Consider the following 24,051-nt stretch of genomic DNA (forward strand, 5'->3'; position numbering starts at 1 on the left):
TCTCCTGGTAGACCAGAGATGCTCTGATAAGGCTCCATAATTCCCTCTCCTTTGACTTGAAGGCTTTTTGTCAGAGGTTTGTCCTTTTTCTTCCCTCTCCACCTCTCAAATGATTGATGGATCAGAGCTGTCTATGCCACAGAAGTGGTCCTGAACCTTTCCCTTCCGGCACTCTCTGTGATGCTAATAAGTAGGCGCATGAGAACTGGTTGTGCTCCCTCCACCCTGCTTCCTCCCCATTTTTCTGGACTTTTCAGCCATTTCTTTCAAAATGCCCAGTCTATCATGTACCCAGCCAGCCCCCTGGGGTGGTTTTCTTGGCCTGTTCCTGTGTACAGGTGGTCAACACTAATAGTAGAATATTCCAGAGTTTCTCAGCAGCTGCAGCAAAAGTATCTATACAAACAAGTTTCCACCAGCCAGGGAATCCAGGAGGTGCCCCTAAACTGATGCCCTGCCTGGAGACCCACAGGGCTGCCTCCTTCAGTTTAGTCCCAAGGTCTTAGAGCTCAGAGCAACCTCAGAACTCCAAGCCTCCCAGCTGGCTGGTGCAGAGTCCCTCCCGTGCCTTCTCTGACAAATCCTCCTGTCACCTTTTTGCAGATGGTTTCTGTGATAAGTGCTCACTGCATATTTAGAAGTTAGAAAGTGCTTTCTTACACTAAACCTTTGTCCTGGCTTCTGGGAGACTCAAGTCTGTCGTCATTGTCTTCAGATGTTTGGAAATAGCCACCATGTCGGCCTGTAATTACTCCTACACATGCTCGTTTCCTGCAGGCATTCACGGTATGAACGCGTATCTGTTGTTTATTACCACCATCGTTTATTGACTTTGGGGGATGCAAGATAATCTATCATCTTCCCCCCTTAAAACAGGCTGCTAGGAAGTGACCTGGGTGCCCATTTGGACAACAGGAAGGACATTTAGAACTGAAACACCCCACGTGGATATGTCCCAACCCACAGTTAGAGCAGCATGGCTCATGGGGCAGTCGCTCCCAACCCCATCTCCTCTGTTCCCTCCCCGCCCCCAGGCTCCTGGGCTCCTGGGACATCTGAGGAGATGGTGGCCTTGAGTGGGGGTAAGCTGGCGTGCCCTTGAGTCCCTCACCTCACAGCTCAGAGGCTAGAACCAGGCCCAAAGCAGGAAAAGTGGTCAGCATGGCACTGAGCTGTCGTTCCCACCTCTGATGGACAGCTGCAAGCTGTGCTGTCACAGCTTTCCCCAGGGAACACAGAGCATTCATTCAGTGCCCACTGATTACATGGCGTGCACAGGGGAGTCATCCACCAGGGCGGAGGGTGGCCACTGAGGTGGAAGCTTTTCCCCCTGCACCAGGAGGTTTGACACTGAACCAGGCTGTCTTTGGGCTGGAATAAATTAAGGCAACCCCACCTGTTGTTCCGTCTTCTTGGAAGGCAGACAAAACCATTTGAGGCTCTTGGAGTTTGCCAAGCAACATGGCAGTTCCAGAGCAGTGAACAAAACCTCACTCCATATAGCTCACTTTCCCCCACCAGCTGTTTCACACGAACCACTCCCTCTTGCTCCCAATCATAGGAGTAGCTATGACTGAATTCCTGATACACTCCAGGACGTGTACTGGTCGATTTCGTGCCCCTCATCTTATTTAATCTTTACAACAATACTAAGAGGAAGGCATTAACAAAAGCCCCATTTTATAGCATGGAGGGAGCCAGGATTGGAACCTGGGCAGTCTGACTCTAGAGTCTATACCCTGACCCACAAAACATCCTTCCAGAGACCTCTTCTGACCCAGACACGGGCAGGTATACAGAGCCAGTTTTGCCAAATGCAGAAAAGGAATTCCCACTGGCTCAAGCCCAGAAGAAGCTGCTGTTGAACCATTGATCCATTCCTCTTATTGTGCCTCAGTTTCTACCCTGGGCTGCTGTCTGTGGGAACCTGATCTGGGTTACTGTCATCGTCCTGGGGAGGGGTGTGCCCTGAGCCCCATGGGAGGCAATTGGGGAGCCCTTGTTCATGGAAATGGCTGGGTTGGGATGAGAGAATCCCTCCCGCAGTGGAAACAGACCCACTTGGTGGCGCGTCCCTGAGAAGGGGTTTTCCCTCTCATGAGCCTGGTGTATTCCAAGGAAAGCCTGGGAGACCTAAAGTCTGTTATGGTTATGTGCCCTCCTATGTCCCTGGAGTAGAAGGAGGTCCTGTTCTTCAGACAGACCACCGAGTGGCTATGCTGTTTCCTTCACCTCAGGAATCACCCTGACAACCCACAGCCCATAATAACAGTGCAGCCATCATCAAGACAGAAGGGAGGAGTTATCTCCGCCCCTAACTGGGACTTGGGGAGCTCCTCCTGTTTCCTCTCATGAGCGGCACGATGTGGTCTAGAGCACCCTTTCACAGCAAGAGAAGGTTCTGGTGAGGGTCAGAGTCGTAAATAGGATAACTCCAGACATCTCTGAGTTCCTCCCTGTGCCCTGTAAGTCACTAAAGGTGGGAAAAAGTCCCTATATTAGTAGAAAGATGAGAACAATGTTCTTAGGTCAGAGTGGTCCTTAGTACATTTAATGGATAAAGAAATGTGGGATGGCAGAGGGCTGGTTCTAGAAAACTAGACAAGAGGGAGAGCATATTAATAATGGAGGGCTGGCTCCGCCCCCTGCCATGTGGTCAGGAGGCCAGAGGAGCCGGGACCGCACTGACCCTTCACACCATGTGAGATGGTATAAGAGACACCCAGAGAACTTTCTTCCTAATAACGAAGAGACTTTATAACCTATTCTTTAAACATTATTCTCCCTCTGGAGGAGCCAGAGGCCATGAGCTTCATTTCTCCATGTACCTGCACCAGGTGTCTATGAGACAGAATCTGACTCCCAGCCTGATTTTAGGACAAGGAGGTCCACAGAGCTTTCCCCTGGCAGGCGCTTGGGCCTGTCTTCCAGGACCTTTCCTGGAATAGCTATGCCCCTTCTCCTGGATAAGGGCCTCTGTGCTCTTTCTTGGCACCAATTTCCTAAGAAGACTTTGCACTTTGGAGTTTGGAATAAGCTCTTGGCCTCTTCAGACAAACACTACATAAAGAGGGAGAGGAACATCAGCAATGGTTCCACAGACCACGGCAGGTGTGAGAATATAAATACCACCCAGAATGACAGCTTTGGGCCACCAACTCCACATGTGGATGGCTGTAGCCACCAGGGTGATCTTAATGCAATCCGTCATTAAAACTGACTCCAGATGTTTGGACTTTTCACACCCTGCAACTTCACTGAGGATGGGCTATGAGCAAGCCATCTTCTGCCTTTGTGAAGAGACTGGTCCCAGTGGGCACGTTTTACAGATCTGAATGGACTCATTTCTGCCTGTAGCCCATCTCTCCCTGGGCCCTGAATGAGAAGCTGCCACTATTCGGCTTTTTCTGACGAATCCCCTAGCAGTCCACTCCCCTAGCAGGACTTGAGTGGTGAGAGCCCTTCCTGGCCCCAGACTCCAGGCATTTCCTTGCCTTCACCATCTCCCACTTTGTGAACCTCTGCAGCTGCCCTGCCCTGCTCTTCCTGAAGGCAGTGCTCTCAGCAGGTCAAGGGGCCGTGTGCTAGCACCTCTTGACATGGAGCATATGTGGAAGCCAGAAGTGCTGTGCAAAGAGAGGGTGGCCATGTGGCTCAGAGCGAACCCAGAAATACCTTCAGAAGGGAGGCATTGTACTCCGGCTCCCAGCAGCACTCTTGCACTTCCTATTGGGAGTTGGCCCTTCTTGTTCTGTAAGCTGATGGAGGAGCCACAAAGACATTGCCTCCACCTCTGCCCATAACATTAGGTGGCTCCCACCGTCCTGTCATGAGAGGGAGGACAGGGTAGCATAATGGTTGGTGTGAAATAGCATGGGTTTCAACCCACCACTTACACATGGGACTCTGCACAGTTACTTAGGCTCTCTGAGTCCTAGAAGTGTCATCTGTCAAATGGAGATAGCACTCAGCACCTAAGGCTGTGGGGGCTTCATGGAATTCATCCAGGGCAGTACCTGACCTTTCAAGTGCTTATCCCGCATTACCATGCTGGTTAGGCACCCCAGCCACTCACCAGCCTGATGAGCTCAGCCTCTCCCTCTTTTTATTTATATGACCTCTGAGGTTCTTTTAGGAGATAGGTCTGGGAACATATGGCCCCAGAAGACAGTAAACTCTGCTTCTGGAGATATCTACGAGCCCAGAACACCCCACACTGACTCACTGGACTCTAGCAGAGCAGGCTGATTAATACCTACAGGTGCCAGCATTTCCTGTTGGAATACCAGGAAGCCCCTGGGACAAGGCAAGCTGGACCGTGCCCTTGTGGATGAAGGGTGCTCTGTCTCTACCTCGTCCTGCTCTCCTGGGCTGCCCAGAGCACACTGAAAATCCAGGGTCTGCTCCCCCACTGGCACTCAGTGATCCTCGTGAGTATAAGACACTCGACACAGAGCCTGCTACCGGTGTCAGTGGCAGCTTGGTGACCAACCAATCAGTCAGCTGGACTGATGCCTTTGTACTCCCAAGAGGCAAGCAGAGTCTCCCAGACTGACACACCTTCATCCACCTGAATCATGCCAGGTGCATTCTAAGGGCAGCCAAACAGACATCCCCAGGGACAGGGAACACGGAAAGGAGAACACATGGACGTCAGGCAGTGGATGAGAGATGAGCTTCCACGTCCACCAGGCTGGAGCTTGGCTTACTGCAGGGTGACCTTGATCAAGTCCATCACCACTCTGACCCCCAGCATCCTCATCAGAAAAATGAAGATAATCATAGTGCTGTCATGAGGGTTAAATAAAACGGCTCACAGAGAGTGCTTTGGAAAATGCAGGGCTGCACACAGCCATGTGGGCTCTAGAAATTAGTCTGTGTCATTATCATCGTTTCACACAGAAGTTCCAGCTCTGCTCCTCATGGGGGAGAGCCAGGACAGATGGAGCATCCCAGGGGATCCTAAGCGTCCCAGGCATCCTACTCCAAAGAAGAATCCATCCCCCAGTCAAAGAGGGAGGCCTGGGTTGAGGCCCTAAGAACTGCTGAATGGTTCAACATTTCCTGGCAAGGTGGCACACCTTTCAAATACAGATGGAGTGTCTCCAGTTCCAAAGGCCAAAATGCTCCAGGATCAGAACCTTTTTGATCGCTGCAATGATACTACAAGTGGAAAATTCCACACCTGACCTCAAGTGATAGGTCACAGGCAATACAGAGGAGCACTAAAAATACTACGCAAAATTACCCTCAGGTAATTTTAATACCCTCTGTGGAAAAGGCACACGAGAAACCTCAGTGAGTTTTGCGTTCAGACTGTAGACCCCAAGATGTCTCTTATTATTTATGCAAATATTCCAAAATCTGGAAAAAAAAATATCTAAGACCCTGAACACTTATGGTCCCCGGCATTTTGGACGAGGGCTCTACCCGCCATGGCTTTTCTGTTTGCTCCACAGCACGGCGCCTCATAAATCCCCTCCAGCTCTCGTCCATGGGCCAGAAAGCTCAGCATTGGTGGAACCCGCCTGAGATGAGTCGCTGCCAGCTTCCTGACACAAGAGAGGGCAGAGGGACAGGCTGTTAGATCTTGCTGATGCTAGGGATCAGCAAGGCTGTCCTCAGCATCTAATTCTCAATAAGCAGCTTAATTTTATCTCTCCTACACCCACGCGTCTCACCGAGGGAGACAGGCAGCCTGGGAGAGAGTGAGTGACCAGGAGACTGCGCCCTTTTCTGTTTTCTTTCGCTCCCTGCTTTGTGAGCTCTGTACCTTGTCCTTTCTTTGCCTAGAAATTCTGCCAGCCCAGGTCCTTATGATGTCTTGCATCTTTGAAATAACATCCCGTGCGGGGAGATCTAGGAGCCGCAGGGGACAAAGAAGCACAGGGATGAGAGCAGGAAGCCTGCAGAGGTTGCCAGGGCCGAATTCAGTTTGGGCAGACATCCAGGGCAGGTCCGAGTTGTCACTTCTCTGTCCCTGTGGCCATTTCCTTGTCCAGGCTCTGACACTCCCCAGGACCAGGTTCCGCAGCGGGCTCATGAATCAGTTCTGAGGCCTCAAATCTTCATGCCTACTTGGGCCAGAAGGTGAAGTCAATTAGTGAAGGGCACCAGTAGGGAGCAGTGGGCACTGTCCAGCAGAGGGTCTGTGTCCCTCCTACAGAGGGCAGCCAGGCACAGCACCTCCAGTGGACTCATTGGCAGAGATTCTGAAAAATTTTTTTCAAGAGAAAATAGAAATCCAGTGTGTGTGTGTCTGTGAGTGTGTTTTGCTTGAAATTTCCCAACTTTTAAAACACAGGAAAGGTCAAGTTTTACATAGATTTGTTTGCGGCATATTGCATATGGTGCAAGGAGGGCTCTCCCATGCATCGGAGAAGCTGGCCTGGTCTCTTGACTGACTAATTCAACACCTCCCGGCAAGGTGATGCACACAGAAGGCCCTTAGTATTAAGATTTGGAACAAATCATTTACCACCCACTTTTTTTCCCCCTTAAGCAAAATAAAAAATTGTGTGTGTGAAGGGTGCATTCCTGGTGAGTACTTGGCCCTGTGGGGTCTTCTGGATTTTCTCCCTGTTTCTCTGCTCCACGGAATCCTCCTTCAAACGTCCCCAAGACAGCATGACCTTGACTACGATTCAATACACAAAGCACAGGAAATTCTTGAGGAAGATGCTGCAAAAGGGGAGACAGATGGGCCGGGTGGATGAGGCATTGTAAGAAAAAGAGCGAACCCTCTGGAGACCTGGTTATCATAACCACAGCCAGCAGGCCGCTCGAAACACCCATGACCTTGAACAACCCTGGCCACCTCTCAGCTCCAGTTTCCTCACCTGCAACTTGCCTGGGTAGTTCTGCCCATCTGCCCAGGTTACTGGGAGAAGCATGGGGTGTGGGGAGGACAGGGAGACTATTCTGCAAACGTGAGCTTTTCCCACTGCAAGGCAGGAGGACATCTGTGCAGACCCCAGGGACTTTGCCCATTATTAGCCAGATTAAACAGGCAGCTCTTCCACTTGCCATGTGACAGCTGCCTGCTTCCTGCACAGGGACCCCTGGGAGAGGTGGCACGGATGGCTTAGCTCCCCAGGGCAGCCCCACCATTGCTGAGGCCCGTCCCCCTGGGTTCTGGTGTCAAGGGACTCCTGAGGCGCAACAGCCCCTTAGGAATCTCAGGGTCATTCCCCACCAGGGAGGCTCTAAGCCAACCTTGAAAATCAAAATTTTAAAAATTCACCATTTTTGCTCTTGGGTAGCGATCCTCCTCCCTCCCCGCCACTGTCATTCAAGAGGGAGTGAGAGACGATTTTACACTGACTTCAAGGGCACAACCGGCCAGACTAGGATGAAGAAGGAAACTCTTAGCACTCCAATTTGGTTGGCTTGCCAGGTGCCTCTGGAACTCTCCTATGGCATCCGCTGCACCAGGGTCTCACCCAGAAGGCAGCTTCCCGTGAGGCTTTGGGGGTGTGGAGGGAAGGATCTGAAGAGAAAAGCCTCACAGTGGGTCCCCAGTTCAGGGAAAGCTGATCCTGGGGAAGCCAGTGCCCCTGTGGAGGAGGGACACCCCCAAGGTTGCCTCTGGAGTTGGGCGAGTTTCTTGATAAAGAATAAGCACCAAGAGTTAAGGGAGAGATGCAGAGGGGTTCACTGCCACGACGGGGCCGTCAGTCTTATTCTGAAGGCAAATGATAAGCAAGAAAAGAAATCACCCTAAAATCACAAGTCGAGGTGACTCCCGAGGGGCTGTGAGAGGCAGCATCGGGGGTCCCAGCTGAGATGGTCAGGCCAGGCTCTCTGAGGAGGTGACATTTGAGCTCAAAGGCAGAGGAGGAGGAGAAGCCAGGTTTGCTGAAAGAGGGTCACAGGACCTGAGCAAGATGCTGAGGAGCAGGGAGGAAGCAGGCAGCCGGGGAGCTGAAGGGGGGGCTGGCATGGTGGGCACAAGGGCAGGGGTCAGGCCACGTGGGGCTGCATGGACCTGTCCTCTGCGTGAGTGGGAGAGAGGCAGTGTGCGTGCCCGTGGCTGCACGTGGCTTCGGGCTTTCTGGTGGGATGACCTGTGACTCTCACCAGATTTCCAGTGGAATCAATGATCCAAAAGAACCCTGGCAACTAGAGCTTTAAAATAATTGCGCCAAATGATTGTTTTTCTTTTCCCGGAAGCTCGGAATTCTAAAGCAAAAAGTTCAAGGCACAGGTCCCTTTCAGGTCTCCCTGCAACACTGCAGCGAAGGGCAAGTGCCAGGTGGCAGCAAGTGACACAGGCTCCATGGGGAAGCCGTGCAAGTTCCCAGGCGTGGTCAGCCAGGGTGGCCAGGCACACAGCCCTCCCTCTCTCACCCCGGGCAGCTGCAGGAGCTCAAGGCTGCAGGAATGAGCGATGGCCACTCTGCAGCCTGTCCCCTGCAGGCACAGCCTGTGCTCTGCTGATAATGACCGGGGCTGGCGAATCACGGCCTCTTCTGTTTGCAGCCTCCTCAATGCCAACAAGATCAACTGCCTGCGGGTGAACACCTTCCAGGACCTGCAGAGCCTCACCCTGCTCTCCCTGTACGACAACAAGCTGCAGACCATCAGCAAGGGGCTCTTCGCCCCTCTGCAGTCCATCCAGACACTGTGAGTATGCTGCCAGGTTCTGGCGACCCCAGGCGTCCGGTGGCAGAGAACACCCTGATGAGGCAAACTCACACACAGAGCATGGCTGGGCTGTCAGTGAGAGTGGAATGATGAGAATCAGGAGCTGGCCATGTGACATTCAGGCGGCTCATCACCACAAGGAGCACTTGTCCTGTTTAAAGACGTTTACATCTCACAGTAACCCTAGGGTGTAGATGCTAGTATTATCCTCAGTTCTTATGTGAGGAAACAAAGGCACAGAGAGGTTAAGTAATTTACTCAAGGTCACACAGCTAGTTAAAAGGCAGGATTTGAATCCAGGCAGAGAAGCTGAGCACAGCTGCTGTGTTCTGAGTAGGTGTCATCCCTGCTGATGACTCATTTCTGCCTACCAACAGAAACCTGCAAAACTAAGTGTTTCGTAGAGACTCTGGGAACACTTCTTCCTCACTGGGAAGTACATTATGGGCACCACAGATGGGCATAAATATTGCAAGTGAGTAGATCACATTTGAGTCCAGATCTCAGCCCATGTTTTTAATGGCTCCAGCTTGAGGCTTGGACCCCAGCTCCAGGCCTGCAGTGAGCCTGGGGCTCCTGAAGACCCCACGAATCACTGGCACACATTACCCTGTAGTCAGAGGCAGAAACCCATCCAGGGCAAGAGCAGCTGCTGTCTGCTGAATACCGAGCGGGTGCCACGCTCTGCGTCCAGCGCTCTGCAGAGTTTGCTGCGCCAGGGGAGGCCAGGCCCCGGCGCTCCGTGATGATAAGGATAATAACAATACCCGCTGCTGTATCTGGAACACCCACCATATGCCAGTCGCCACGCCAGCTGCTTTACGAGCCTGGTGTCCCCAAGCTTGGAGAAATAAAATGCATTCTGCCAGGGTGTAGAGTCTAAAGCTTGAGACTTGCTTGCCCGCCTGAGTTGGCATGGGTGAGAGTAGAGATGCGTGATGGCGGGTCCTGCCCCGAACAGGGAGAGCTGGGGGTTGGTTCCCCAGACCAGATGCTAGCTGCATCTGTGCCTGTCCTGGCAGCCAGCCAGCCTCAGGCCCTCTCTTTGAGTCCTGTCTGAAAGCAGCACCCCCAGGCCTCCTGGGACCACAAGGGACAGGGCCCTGCACCGATTGCCAGGCAAGGTGGTGGTGGAGCGAGGCGCCACAGGTCACTCCCGATTAACAGCCCCGTCCCTCTTGCAGCCACTTAGCCCAAAACCCATTTGTGTGCGACTGCCACTTGAAGTGGCTGGCTGACTACCTCCAGGACAACCCCATCGAGACAAGTGGGGCCCGCTGCAGCAGCCCACGCCGGCTGGCCAACAAGCGCATCAGCCAGATCAAGAGCAAGAAGTTCCGCTGCTCAGGTAATCAGGTTACGGGGGCTGGGCCCCACTTTCTGACTCAGAACACAGCAGCCCCTGAGAGGCCAGTAATCCAATCTAGAGGACAGCGAGCCCGTAATGGCTCCTGGGGAGCATCTTTGCAAATTAAATTGGGGAAATTCAGTTAGCCCACAGAAAACCAATTACCTTATGGATTTAAAATAAAACACACACATACACACACAATCAAAGCATGGGGGAGGGGAGAGGGAGGCGGCTGCAGGGCAGACAGAACCCAGGCGGCCTCGGAGCCCCAGAGCTAGGTAAAGCCAGGAGACAGGACAGCCTCTGCACACGTGTCCTTGACAGGAGGGTAACGTTGGATTTTCAGCTTCCAAAGCCTGCTTCCCAAATGGCAGACAGAGAAATAAATGTAGCCCAGGCCAGGCGGCAGGCTCTCCCTGTAATCCAAGTCCCCTGGAAGACGGACAGACTTTGGTACAGCCCTGCGGCCAAGCGCATTACGAGTTTCAAAAGCAGGTTCACTATCCATTCCAAGCTGCACCCTGGTGTCGGAGAGGACAGCAGAGACTGGGAAGAAGCACGGCCTCGCTCTCGTGCCAAGTGCTCTAGAAACATTTCTCCCCACTGCACCCAGGAAGGACAGGGACAAATGACAAGGGGAGTCTTAGCCAGTCTGGGAAAGAGAAGTAGCTCTCCTTGACCGAGAACTCGATGAGCAGGCAGTTAAAATGACTGGCATCCATGTTCTTTTCTACTGGAAAAGATCACTGCCCAGCCTCTGCTCCTGGGGTAGGTGACTGACAGTCGAGGGACAGAGGCGGGTGGTGCACACAGGCTGGCCTCAGCCAGGGCCCTGCTTCTCCCCCTGCCCTGAGCATCTTCTGGTAATCAGGGAGGGTGCCATCGAGGGAACTGGTCAACAGAGAAGACCAGCAGGCAGCACCACGTTCTTGTCCTCTGAGTCAAGTTCTGTGATCCCAGTCTCCAGGGTGAACTGGAGCTCTTTGATTTTACTTTTCTTGGGAGAATCAAATGCCTCAAGAGGGCCTAGAGGCCTCAGGGACGTGGTGGCAGTGTGAAGAGTTGGTACCAACGGGCCTTCCTCAAAATAATGATGTACATTACCAGATGGACCCTCCACCTCTGAGGAGCACCATGTTGGAGGCTTCCAGTTGACTGGCTCCTTCCGATAGATAGCCCTGTCAGGGCAGCAGGCGGGTCCCTGTGCCAGGGCAGAGGAGTCAAGGGCTCAGAGTGAAAGGGCACCCCAGGGCGAGGCCACAGTCAGCCACCGCAGAGGCAGGAGTGGACCCCAGATCTGCTCGCTCTTCCCACTGGCACCCAGCATCTGGGACAGAAGGAGCATTTGGGAAGGAGGTCAACAGCTGCCCCTCCCCTGACCTCATGGTCCCACTCCACCCTGAAGTCTGTCCTTAGGTTCTTTTCTGGGCCCACGCATCTCTGGGAAGGAACTTTTGAGGATAGAACTGTCACCTGGTCCTTTCCCAGGGCCTTTCCTCATTCTATTCCTGCCTCCACCTGCCCAGGGCCCCGTTAACTGTCTCGGCCAATTAGTAGTAGCCAAGGAGAAGGGCTGTAGAGTCAGGGGAAGAGAGGGACCATCTGCCAACCTCAGTCTCGTGAGTGTCCTGTCAATGTCCAAGCCCCTAGGTGACATCAAGCCCCTGGGTGACAGGGCTGGGGTGGAGTAGGCCAGGGTCTGAGGATGATCCCTCCCACAACCTTGGGAATGACTTAGGAATGGCTGTGGGTGGGGATTTGGGACAGCAAGTTAGGGATGGCAGGTACAGAAAGAGCTAGGAGGAGAAAAAGGAGGAGAAAGGGGACCTAGAAACAACAAGGCTCACTCCGGCCCTGCATCTGCCCGCCTGTCTGCCTTCCTGCCTTTGCATTCGCAGGGTCCTGGCTCCTCTCCTGTGTGGGTGGGGGGGACTGTAAACAGACATAGACAGGGAGAGGGGGCAGGGTTCTCGGTTGACCTTGACTAAAATATTATTATTTCTTTAAAAAACAATACTACACAGAAAGCTTCTGCCTACAGGGTAGAGATGTTTGTAGCCATCGGGAGCTTGACGTTTAGCATGAGATGTGCCTTTAGGTTGCATAGCTGCAGGGAAGAGGTAGTGAGAGCTGCCGCTGAGCTCCAAGGGCCTGGGCTTTGAGAAACACCAGGACCCAGTCCTGCCCTGGCCCTGGGGGAGGCAGAAACCAGGGACCTAAAGCTCTGTGTTTCCAGGAAGCTCCAGCAGGAGGAAGGGGGGCAGGTGACACATAGTGGAGTTGACAGATAATAACTCTGCATTTTACTTTCCCCTAAAACACCCCCTTGAAAAGACAGCTGATGTAATTAGCAGCCAATTTGAGGGCTGCTCCTGCCGCACTTAAAGCTCTCCTTAGCAGGGCGTCTGGTTCCCCAGCTGCTGGGCTCTGCCTCTCTGTATCAGCTGCAGCCTGGGCAGGAGATCGGGGTGGGTGCTGTCGACTGGGGCAATCTGACCATCAGATTAAGTCCTGCACAGGCACTGTCTGGCTGCACGACCCTGGCCCATCCTGGGAGCCCTTGCCAGTTGAAGGAGCTGTCTGTCTTGCTCCCTGCTTTGTGTGAGAAGAAGCTCTCATGATGGAAAGTGCAGGCTGGGGTGTGGCTCAGGCAGAACATTGCCTTGACGGGCAAGGCCATGGGCCCAGCACCAAAAGAGACGGAGAGAGAGAGAGAGAAAAGAAAAGGCCCAGAGGGAGGGCATGTGTCCCAAAGTGGCAAACAGCCAGACATCTTAGGAACCTCAGAGAACATCCGGTCTGTTCTAAAGATGAAGAAGTTGGGGACCACACAGCTCAAAAGCCCTGTCAAAGGTATAGGGTGTAATTTCAGGGCAAGGTCTGGAACCCAGGATTTCTGATATACTAGGAAGATTCTTGATAGTATATTTTCCAGGTCCCTTCATTTCCTTTTGGAGGAGGAAGCCAAAGACAAGGAAAGGGAGATTTTAGGGCGGGGTGCATGAATGGGGTAGATTTCCCCTGCCCCGATACTGATCAAACTCCAAGACAAAATCTGAGAAGCAGAGTGTCCACAGAGCCCGGGAGTGTGCATGTCAACAAGAGGTGAAGTTCAGATTACAGATGCAAGGGCTTAGAAAGGCAGAGGGGCTGGCTCTGGCTGAGGTGGCCTCTTTCTAACTGGCCCACCATTGTAGACCACCTATGCACTGTCAAGGTGCTGAGAATAGCTTGTCAAGAAACCCAGTCCCCAACACACTGTGGAGGAATGGCGACTGTCCCTCCTGTCCGAGGTTAGGCAGGGAGAGCACCAGTCTCATCAGTGTTTACACCTCTCCAGTCCAATGGAGCAGTCCCCCTGCTCTGCCACAGATGGGAATATGGACTGGGCACCCTTGTCTGGCTCCTTGGCCTCCAGGATCATGGCTCGCTAGCCCTCCTCACCACTGCCATGACTCCCAGCCAAGGAGGAGGTCAGGGAATCCAACAGGACCCTAGAATCAGGTGTTTTGCCCTCCAGCTGAGTGACTGGTTCCCCCGTCCTTCCCTCTCTTGGTTTGAGAGGCCCTGTAGTCAGGAGCCACTCTCCATTCACCTGCCACTATCTCTGTGACAGTTGGTGCCTCAGACCATGGTGATTGTAGTTTTTTCTTGGTGCCAAACTCAAAGCCCCATTGGCTTCCCAGGTCTCTGGGTAGGAAGATGTGTCTCCTTTGATACCCATACCTCCTCCACCAAACCCCCAGTGGTATGGAATGCACAGCTGTCAGCCGAGGGCTCCTGGGGACCCTGAGGATGTTGAGGAGACCCCCTGAGTAATGGAATGTCACAGGGGCTTTCTCCTGCAGAATAGCATCCGCTTTGCTAGACTCCCAGGAAATATGGATGTGTCTCTATTTAAGGGATAGTGGACAGCGGATGGCACCACTCGGCCCTTGGGATTGGCCCTGTGTGGCAAAGCTCTCAGAAGATGCTTTGCTAAGTTGGTTCTTATCAAATGGTGAGGTGCAGAACGGAGGTCAGATGCTCCGCTCAGGCCCACGATGTGACCACAGCTGTCTGGATGTTCTCCACCCCCTGGGGAGGGGTTCCTTCTGCCCTGATGCCTCTGAGAAGGTGTCTGATGGCTTCCCACGTGTTGTCCTCCTTCCTGCTGTGTGTCCCTGGGGCGGGGCACAGGGCAGCAGGGCCTTCAGAAGCGTTCCAGTGGAACTCCGCTCCTGGTACTAATCACGCGCAGTGGGGGCCTGCTCCGGCTTCCGCTTCTCCACGCTGCTTCCTCTGAGCGCTCCTGTCCTCTCTCTGATGCTGCTTCCTGACCTTGACTCTGACCAGTGGCCGTGGGGCTTTCCTTTGTGCTTGATCTAACCATGTGGTGGAACGATGGAAACGGAACATGGTTCTGTCAAGCACCGCGGAAAGCACCGCGCTCTCCTGCAGCATGGCCCGCCACCGCCGCCGCCGGACACTCCTCCTCTGCTCTGGACACCACAGCCCACCTGCCAGACCCCTCTCCCCATCTTGACTCAAAAGGGAGGAGGGTGGGAGTCTCTGAGGATTCAGATGCAGGGTGAAATGGGTTTGGAGAAGCACATGGGGCCAACCCACAAGCTGCAGCCATATCTGTACCCCAAATGGAGGCACCATCCCCCAAATCTAGTGTGGATGCCAGCCATGGGTAATAGCTAGGTTTGAGCTGTGGCTCATGGGAGAATCCCAGCCCAAGGTCATTTCCCCATGCAGCAGCTAACCCAAAGGGGAGTCCATCCTGCCCATGACCCTTACCACCTCCATTGGAATCCTCTTCATGTGAGATGAGTGTGAGCTTGTGAATGGGTGAAGCTGGCATGAGTCTGAGACCTTGAACTTCACCATGGCTCCTTCTAAACTTGACTCCTGCTCCTCATGAACACTTTGGCCCTGATCCCTATTAGACCTCAAGTCCTATCTGTTTCCTTGAACTTCAAGCACAGTTCATGCAGATATACTGGGCTCCTCGTCTGATGCTCACTCAGGGCCAGGTGGGCTGTGCAGACACCTGCTGATTCTGACCCTAGAGAGGGATCTTCCTGATACATCCTTGACCCAGCATAAAACAAGATTGTGTTGTTGGTTCCTAGTCTCTGTTGCATCCCACGAGAGAGAGCTAAGGTGGGACCCACACCCTAGCTTAGACTCAGGAGCTGGGCACTGGGTTCCCATCAAAGTCTAGGACTCTCATCATGTCTCCCTCCAGTTGCCCTGCAGAGCCAGTTCCTACCATTGATGACTAATGAGGCATCCTACTCACCTCTCTGAATTTTTTAACACATACTGGGTGCTTGCAATAGGCCAGGCCTGGTGATGTTTTACATCACCGAGTCCCATTGTACAGATAAGGTTGTTGAGGCTCAGAGAGGCTGGCTAACTGGCCCCATCACTAAGTAACTGCCTCCATCTGGCTGAGCTCTGCCCCTTCTACCCTCAGCCTTCCTGGCTGAGCACATTCCTGTTACCTTGAATTAGAAAACATTTCAATCCCTGGCTTGAATCTATAAGGACGTTCCCTTCCAAGCTTACATCTGTTATCAGCAGTAACTTGAGTAAGGAGGAATTAAATGGCTCAGCCTCTCCAGCAGGAACATGCCAGGATCTCTCAAGCCTGAGACACCTTTTCTCCCTTATGGAGCGACAATTCTGAGTTCCCTGCCACTGCCCCACCATGCCAGGAGCCAGGCTTGGGTGGTGGATCCTTACTGTGCCCTCCCGCCAAGCTCATGACCATGAGCTTCTCTGCTTCCAGCCCTGGATGCACTCATACTAGATCCAGTGGGGACAGCTTAGGACACCTCACTGCACAACTGCTGGCCAAACTCCTGCTAACCCAGGTAGCGTCTTCCGGCCCCTGGGGTCGGGTCCCGGCCCTGCCTGTGCGTGGACGTCTGTGTGCCTGCCAACACTCCTCTGACCCACTCACACTCGCAGCCCCCCTGTCCATACCACTTCCTCTCCAAGCTACTGAAAAGGCCGTCACGCTCCCCCAGTTCCTCTTTCTGCCCTTTTCCTCCTTTTCCTCATTCCACTGATCAGAGGGCTACTGGGGACAGAGGAAAGCCCTGGCCACAGCAGTGGGCAGATCCCTGCTGATCAGATAATGATGTCCTGGTGACTTCCGATCCACCTGGGACTGATATTTGCCCCTAATCAGCCCAGCCAAACTATCCAAAGAATAGGAGCTCTTGCTGCCCAGTCCCAGGCCCCTCACCTGTCACATGCGTCCCTCCCAGGAGGGGCCAGAGGCCGGATTCCTAGTAAAGTCTCATGCTGTGGACATCCACCTTCACCCCACCCTGTCTATTAAAGCTTCTCTGTGATCACTACCAAGTGTCATCGTCTTGAGCTGCTCACAAAAGGGGAGGAGGGTTTCAGGGGCAGGAGCAGGACAATGCCAGATGACGTCAGCACTCCCAGGGCGCACCTCAGCCAGGGTTGAGCTTTATGGCCCTTCTCCGAGTCCTCCGGAGATCTCTCCTGTCTGAACCGCCCCAAAGAGAGAAGCAGCTGCCTGATTCTGCTGGTTCCCTCCTACTAAGTATTTCTGGCAGTGAAAAATATGCATTGAGATTGAAATTGACTTTTAAAGCTCTGGAAAAGTTAAAAATACTTTTGGGTAGTTATGAGCATTAGGCATAACAAATGGCTCCGAGAAGCCCTGGGTAGTTTCGGTAATGAAATATGAAGTGATGGAGGTGGCATTTCGGGCTGGCTGGGACTGGGGAACCCACTTTTTTGGTTATGTACATTACGCCGTTGTGAACATTTCTGGCTCCCGTGAAATATCACTCTCCGACCCCCTCATTATTGCAAACCAGGGCAATAACAAAAACAGCAGGGGGAGAAATGCTAGAAAGAGCACATTAGTCCATCGAATCTAATTGCAAAATCATTTCATTAAGATGGGTCAGCGGCTCCACCGCAGAGGTCCGCCATTATAATCTAACTGTACCACTGAGAGCGATTCCCGCTAACCATGGCCGCTCTCACCTTGATTAAAAGGAAAATGCACTTAACAGGCGGCTGTCCCCAGCCAGCCACGTCTTCAGGCTCTTCGTGTTGAAGAGCAAACCGTGTCCCCTCCTGTCTTTCTGCCTGTGATCGGCAGGCAGAGTCCTCAGCTCTGCAAGGATCCCGTTGTAGACACATTGCGAAGGGAAAACAGACGCACACGTGCAACTCGCCCCTGCACACCGTTGCCACGTGGACCCACCAGCAGGGCACAAGAGCGGGAAGTACCCTGTGGGCCTCGAAAGGGTTCACAAATGGAACTCACCCAACCCGGCCTGCCCACGTGTCGGGGTGAGAATGGCCTGCCCAGGTGTCAGGGTTTAGTGGAACGATGTCGGCAAGCCACAGGCTGGAGATGCGCATTATACATTGGGCCAGGAAGCCATCTAAATCACAAGGACACGGGCCTCCATTCCGTTCACTTGAGCCTGGGGGTAGGAAGCTGGATGAAGTGGGGATGGGGAGAAAGCAGAGGAAGAAAGGAGGACACAGCCAGGTTTCTGGCTCCCTGCTTTGGGGTAGATACGCCACTTCAGAGCAGAGACCACCAGGTTCATCCCCCATCAGCACTTACCACAGGGAGATAGTAGGAAGGGAGGGAACCCCGAGAGAGGGAGACACCTGCCTTCTGCCTGACTGTAGCCCACCGGAGCAGAATCCCACATGCCACCACATCTGACTGTGTGTGTCGTTCCCAGAGGCACAGGATGAAGCTCTGGTCTAAAAGCACTTCTGTGGTGATGCACTGTGCTGGTTCCATGGCCCCTGGCAGCAGCCGATCTGGGTTCATCCCTTCGCCATGCACATAGTACTCTGTAGGCCTCAGTCTCCTCATCTATAAAATGGAACCTCAGGGTATTTCAGGGCTTCCATGGGATCACCCAAGCTCAGAGGAGACTGCCTGGCTCTAGCCAAGTAGCAGCTCGTACATCAGCCCCCTGACGTCAGTGGCCTGTGACTTGCCAGGTGGCAGAGAAGGGAGCAGAAGTAGAACCACAAGCACCCACACTCCACCTGCCTCTCCCAGAGAGGCTCCACTTCCTGGATCCTGCTCTCAGCCTCATACCAACCCGGGTGAGGCAGGAGCAGCTATTTGATTGCACTTCACCTGCGGAGAGGCTCAGGCTAATTCACAGCAAAGCCTGGCCAAGCTGATGCCCTCTGCTGCTGAAACCTGCAGACTACTAGCGCCCCATAAGGTCACAGATAAGATCACCAAGGTATCGCTCAGCTGGCTCTACCAACAAGCCACATCCATACTCTGAGACGCTTCAGAAGTGCACACGGGACACTCGGGTGCTGGAGGCATCCCACATGCATGGGCCCATGTGGACCAAGTTCCTTTTTGCCTAACTTGGTGCTAATGCAGCATGTGGGGTGAGAGAATGAAAAGACCTGGCCAGCAAGGAACTCCTGTCTGTTAAGAGAACAGGAGATCCCCATTACCGCCAGCATAATTCATGTGCTCACTGAGGTCTGCCGGCTGCTCCCCAGGGCACCTCTCAGAGACATCAGACTGTCAGTCTCCTTGCCATTGCTGTATGACCTTGAGAGAAATGCAATTTTGAAAAAATAAATCTTAGCTCCAACTTTTAACTCATGGGAACTGCCCTTGCACTATAGTTAAATAGGACTTAGTCTCTAAGACAGAGGTCAGAGCCGACCCTCAAATGCTTATGTTCACAGTGTTTCAAACTTGAATTTAATACCAATATTTTTTAAATACCTGGTTTCTCTTGAGGGAAAAAATAAATAAAAAGGAAAAGAAACATTGGGCAACTCAGAGCCAAATTCCCAGTCATGAGCATCGTGGGCTCCAAACCCCCACCTGCCTAATCCTCATCACTGTCTTGCCAGTACTGAGGCCCTATGTCAGTGGTCACTTAGGACCACAGGTTTGTCTTCCTCTGTTCATTTCATTATTGTCAAGCCCCCAAAGACAACTGAGTTTGCACTTCTTCCCTTGCCTTATTCCCAGCCCTGAGGGAGCCCCACAGAAACCCTAGCAAAATCTCTTCTGCTTGGGTCATGAGGAACAGTTAGAGCTTCAGTGGGTGGTAGGCTTCATGGAGCAGGGAGCCTCCCTCAAACTGGAGGCTGGATTCTCTACCCATGCAGCCTGCAGTATTTCTCTGAGCAGAAGGAACATGATTTTCTTCAGCTTCTCAGATAGGTCCCTGGCCCACAAAAGCATAAGAGCCCGGATCTTGAGCCTGGTTTCCCTAAAGATGAAAGAGATGAGTGACAAAGATCACAGGAAAAGTGGCAGGGATGGGGCAGGGGGCCCTGCGGTGCCCACCAATGACGGTGATGCCGTGTCTGTCGTGTGACCCCCCACACGCACCTCAATTCATGGGGCTGGTTTGTCTCCCCTCCCCCACTATGGACAACCTCAGGCCCTCTGCAAGGGAACCCATGACGCTGACGCCCCTCTTTGGCCCCGCCCAGGCTCCGAGGACTACCGTAGCCGGTTGAGCAGCGAGTGCTTCATGGACCTCGTGTGCCCCGAGAAGTGCCGCTGTGAGGGCACCATTGTGGACTGCTCCAACCAGAAGCTGGCCCGCATCCCGAGCCACATCCCCGAATACGCCACTGACCTGTAAGTCCCACCCTGTGTGTGAACACCCTCCCCTCCCTTTGCACCCTAGTCACCCTCCACCAGCCCGGGTGGGGGGGGGGTGTCTCCTGGAGGTGGCCCTCTCTGGCTTCGTTGCAGGGCCACTCCTTGGGCATCCTCTGCATAACAAGCCAAGGCAGACACCTGGCCGTGCACGGATGGCTCGCTCTCAATCAGGAAGATCCATTTCTTCATTCCATAAATGCATCCTGAGCACTCAGGGGAAGCCAGGCCCCGTGCTGGTCTCATCTATGATGCCCAGGTCCATCTTCAGTGACCTGAGCAGGCAGACAGCCTCTGCTGGCCCTGGGGAGCTTATAATGCCAACAGGAAGATAGGGATTAAACTAAAAACTGTAATAAAGCAAGAAAACTACTAGAATGATTAGATATAGCTGACCTTCCTGTTTGCCATGCTACTGAAGGGCTATATTGGTTTATCCAAAAAAAGGAAGAGCTCAAATTCATACCTTAGTAAGGCAAAGGTGCAGCCCATGGGGCTGAGGGACTGAGCCTGACACCTGCTCCCTGCAGTCTTCCTGAAATGGGCCAGCTGCTTCTCGCGTCTGAGGCCGTTTCCTAGCTCTAGAACGAGGGCATCCACTGGGAAGAGTAAGAAGGAGAAGAGCACAGAGTTTCATCTTCAGTCCTTGCCCAGGGCAGGCCCTGGGTAAATAGTGAAGGCAGGGCTGGGATCATGTCATTCTCTTTGACTTCTGGAATCCACACAGGACGTGGAAGGTCCAGCCTCGCTGCTCACCGCTCTCCCTGAGCCAGTAGGAATGTTGGGCATGGAGCCTCAGGGCTGCCTGCGTTCACAGTGCTCAGGAAAGAGCTGAGGAGTTTGGCAAGGTGCTATAAAAGCTTCCCGGTGTGTTCTAGGTTGCCACTCGTACCCACAAAACGAAGGTTCCCACAAAATGAAGGTACTCACAAAATGAAGGCAGACACTTGGCAATTGAATATTCTCGTGGATGCCCATGAGAATATTCCAGAAGGACTCTCCACCCAGGTTGAAGGGGTTTCCTGCAGGGGAGGAAGCCTTCAGTATGCTCCCTCTCCTGCCGCACTCTGCGGCTGCCCAGTTGCCGAGTCCCATGGCTCTAGGGGCCCTAGCTGAATGCGACGTCGGGGCCTCTCAGTCAAAGCCACGCAGGGAGCCGAGCAGAGGGCGTGAAGGAGGCGCCTCACCCCAGCTGACTCACCCCTTCACCCTCTTGCTTCCCTGCAGGCGACTGAATGACAACGAGATATCTGTTCTAGAGGCCACGGGCATCTTCAAGAAGTTGCCGAACCTGCGGAAAATGTAAGTGAACTTCAGGAGCTGGGCAGCCACCGCACTCCCTGACCAGGGTCTTGTTCAGACAGAGCAGAAGCCAGGGCGCTGGGGTCCCTCGCCCGCTGCAGCCCCTCCCAGCCTTCTGCTGACCCCGGCCATGGCCTGTGCTGGGCTACAGGACAGACAGACACGGCCAAAATGAAATGTGTCTGTGTCTCATGGTCACATGCTGTGATAAGCGTGCGCCCACAGCATCCCTGACCCCACTGCCCCTCTGCTCAGCCCTACCCCACCCCACATCCACTACCCCAAGAGCTGGGCCCCGGGTGAGGACCAGCGATGGAGTGTGGCATCCCGGCACAGTCACTCTCCATTCTGACAAGTGGACAGCTCGTGGCCGGCTGGTAGGTGGAGTCGAGGTGTCTCCATCCCCAGGCACATGGTGGGAAGGCTGTCAGCTGTGCTCACACTGGCTTTTAGTCTGGGGGTCCCTGGATCTGACCAGAGCCTGGGCTCAGTCAGAGGACACGTTTTATTTCTTCTCTGCTCCCGGGCTGTCCTCTGACATAACCCTCTCCCTGCCCAAGTGGGACCAGGTCACAAAGGTAACAAAAATAACACTGCCATGATATTAGGGTACCTGTCTGAGCCAGGGCCATGTGCCCTGTCTGACATGCATTGGTCATTTGGTCCTTCCTCACCCATCTTGTGCTGGCTTCATAGTCCCCTTCATATAGGTCATGGAACTGCAGTTCAGAGAGATTCAGTGACTTCTCTAAGACCACCCATCAAACACATATCAGAACTGGTACTTAACTTTGGATCCACCTACAGTCACACTAGTGTGAGTTTGGGCTTCCTTCCCTCCTCCTCCCTTCCTGGGTGCCCCAGCAGAGGAAGCCAGCACAGAGATGGTCTCTGCTGTCTGATTCCAAGGCCATCTTCTCTTTGACACCCTTTTCCCCCACCCCCTATTCCATCTCCCTTGGCCCCAGAATTTGGGTCTATTTCCAAAGCAAGGGAAACACAGTCCGTCCTCATTATTCAGAGTACATATTTGCAAACCCACCTGCTGGCTAGAATTTATGTAGCTCCACAATCGAGACTGTTCCTGCTTTCAAGGCCACTCTTGGCCATGCACAGAGTCCACTGCAGGGGAGAACTCGGTCACCCTACACACGTCCCCCGCTGATGTCGAAAGCTGGTGCACCAGCTGTGTTCAGCCCTCGTGTTGTAAACAAGTGTCCCTTTGTGGTTTATTCAGGGCCACATAATTTGCAAGTTTGTGCTCAGCCTGAGAAGCCTGTGCTGGGCCTGGGGAGGAAATGCGTGTGTTAGGGAACGTCTTCCGTTCAGGCAGGAGACACGTTGCTGCGGGCTGCAAGTTCAATGTTAATGAATCAATAACATATTAAATAAGGTGTCTTTAAGCAGAAACACTCATGAAGCAAGTCTCCTATTGATGAGTTGATGAAATGCCATGGGCAAGGCCTCCTAGGACCTGACCCTGTGTTTCCCCGGGAGCCACAGCTCTGTGTTTGCTAATTCAGGAGACCTGGTGACTTTGCAGAATGTGACTGCCATTCATAATGGGAATATGACTCCTTATTGTTTTTCTGTTCTCTGCACCCCACCCATCAGCATCCTGTGGACAGGGAGGACAGACCCCTCCTAGGCCCTGGGCAGCATCACATCTCATTGGTGCTGCTCTGGCCCTTCCTCTCCCTGCCCACAGTACCACCCTGGCCACAGCCCCAGGGACTGGTCTGTACCTGTGGGCAATGCAGAGCACTCTGAGCTGTCACTGTGATCCAGCACTCCACGGACCTCGGGGACCCAGCCAAATAGCACCCATCACCTGCCAGGAGATGTCCTTCCCAGTTCATACCAGGGATGCGTGCTTGTTTTGACCTTGAGGCAGAAACTTACCCACCTATGGATTTGGTGCTAGGAGAGTCAGGACAGCCCAGTGCCTGGCGAACAGGAGAAGACAGCCTTCACTTTTGCAGAGAAACACACATTCTCCCAGTTCAGGTGTGACTCCCCTTCTTTGTGCCTCCCTGCAGACAGATGCTAGGGATGAAGCGTGAGAGTCGACTTCTGCACCACGGGAGACACTCGCACAAACACATGAGGGGCTGCTGACCCCAACCTCAGCGACCCAGCAGCAAAAGGGAGGAGTGGGGACTGTGACAAATGTAGGCCCAGCTCTCATCCAAAGGGGCAAGGCTCGTCCTCTTATTTGCCACACTGGAATGAAGGTCAGGCCTGCCAAGTGTCCCCACTTCTGAAGAGCATCTAGATGCTGGGGAGAACCTGCAGGCAGATCTGTTTTCCCTGTGGCCTCAGCTTGGACCTTCTCCAGCTGTGTGACCAGGGGACTGTCCTTGGCCTTTGTAGGCCTTAGTTTTATTAGCATTTGTATAGTAGAAATAAATTCACCTTACTTGCAAGTTATGATGTGGATCAGAAGTGAATAGGGGGCTGGGTGTGCAGCTCAGAGAGAGGTGCAGGAGATGGAGGGGCAGCAGCGTGGCTGGTCAGACATTTTAACAGGGAGGAGCTGGGGAGCGAGACTAACCAAGGTCCATCGTCATATTGTTACATGTACCCATATTACATGTGCGTACAAAAATCCCACTGCTAGGTACAGGTATGATGCACAGCTTTAAAAATTAAAATAAAAATAATTAATTTAAAAACTAAAACCAGACACTTTCAGGAGCCTGGGAAGTGGGACACATATGGAGCATGGCTGAACACAGTCATGATGATAGCAATAATGACAGGTGGCAGTGGCTCTTCTCAGGTGCTTTACTCAGTGCTAGATGCTACTGACATTACCTCCTTTAACTCTCCCGAGAAAAACTTTGATATCACTTCATTTCACAAGTGAAGAAGCTGAAGCAGAGTAGTAAGTAACTTGTCCAAGGTCAAAAGGCAAGTGGCAGAGCCAGGAGCCAGAAGTGGTGACAGAGCAGGTTAGCAGGGAGCCCGTGTCCCACGGAGGGCAGTAGCCGAGTGTGTCCCTTGGTGTGGCACAAAGCCATGTATATACATGAGGATCAGCCAACCAACCAGTGACCCAAGGAGCAAGGCTGATCCCAAAGGCCAC

General features: G+C 53.2%; 1 protein-coding gene across 1 annotated transcript in view; it reads left to right on the top strand.

Annotated features, from left to right (window-relative positions):
• The window catches only part of Slit3 (slit guidance ligand 3), a 568,745-nt gene that overhangs the window by 475,487 nt on the left and 69,207 nt on the right, over window positions 1–24,051 (top strand). The window contains exons 13-16 of the mRNA XM_076855688.2: window positions 8,482–8,625; window positions 9,831–9,994; window positions 19,490–19,640; window positions 20,889–20,963. Of these exons, the coding sequence (XP_076711803.2) occupies window positions 8,482–8,625; window positions 9,831–9,994; window positions 19,490–19,640; window positions 20,889–20,963 (534 nt within the window). The remainder of the gene's footprint in view (window positions 1–8,481; window positions 8,626–9,830; window positions 9,995–19,489; window positions 19,641–20,888; window positions 20,964–24,051) is intronic.

Source organism: Callospermophilus lateralis, chromosome 5 (genome assembly GCF_048772815.1).
Source record: "Callospermophilus lateralis isolate mCalLat2 chromosome 5, mCalLat2.hap1, whole genome shotgun sequence".
NCBI classification, from domain to species: Eukaryota; Metazoa; Chordata; class Mammalia; order Rodentia; family Sciuridae; genus Callospermophilus; species Callospermophilus lateralis.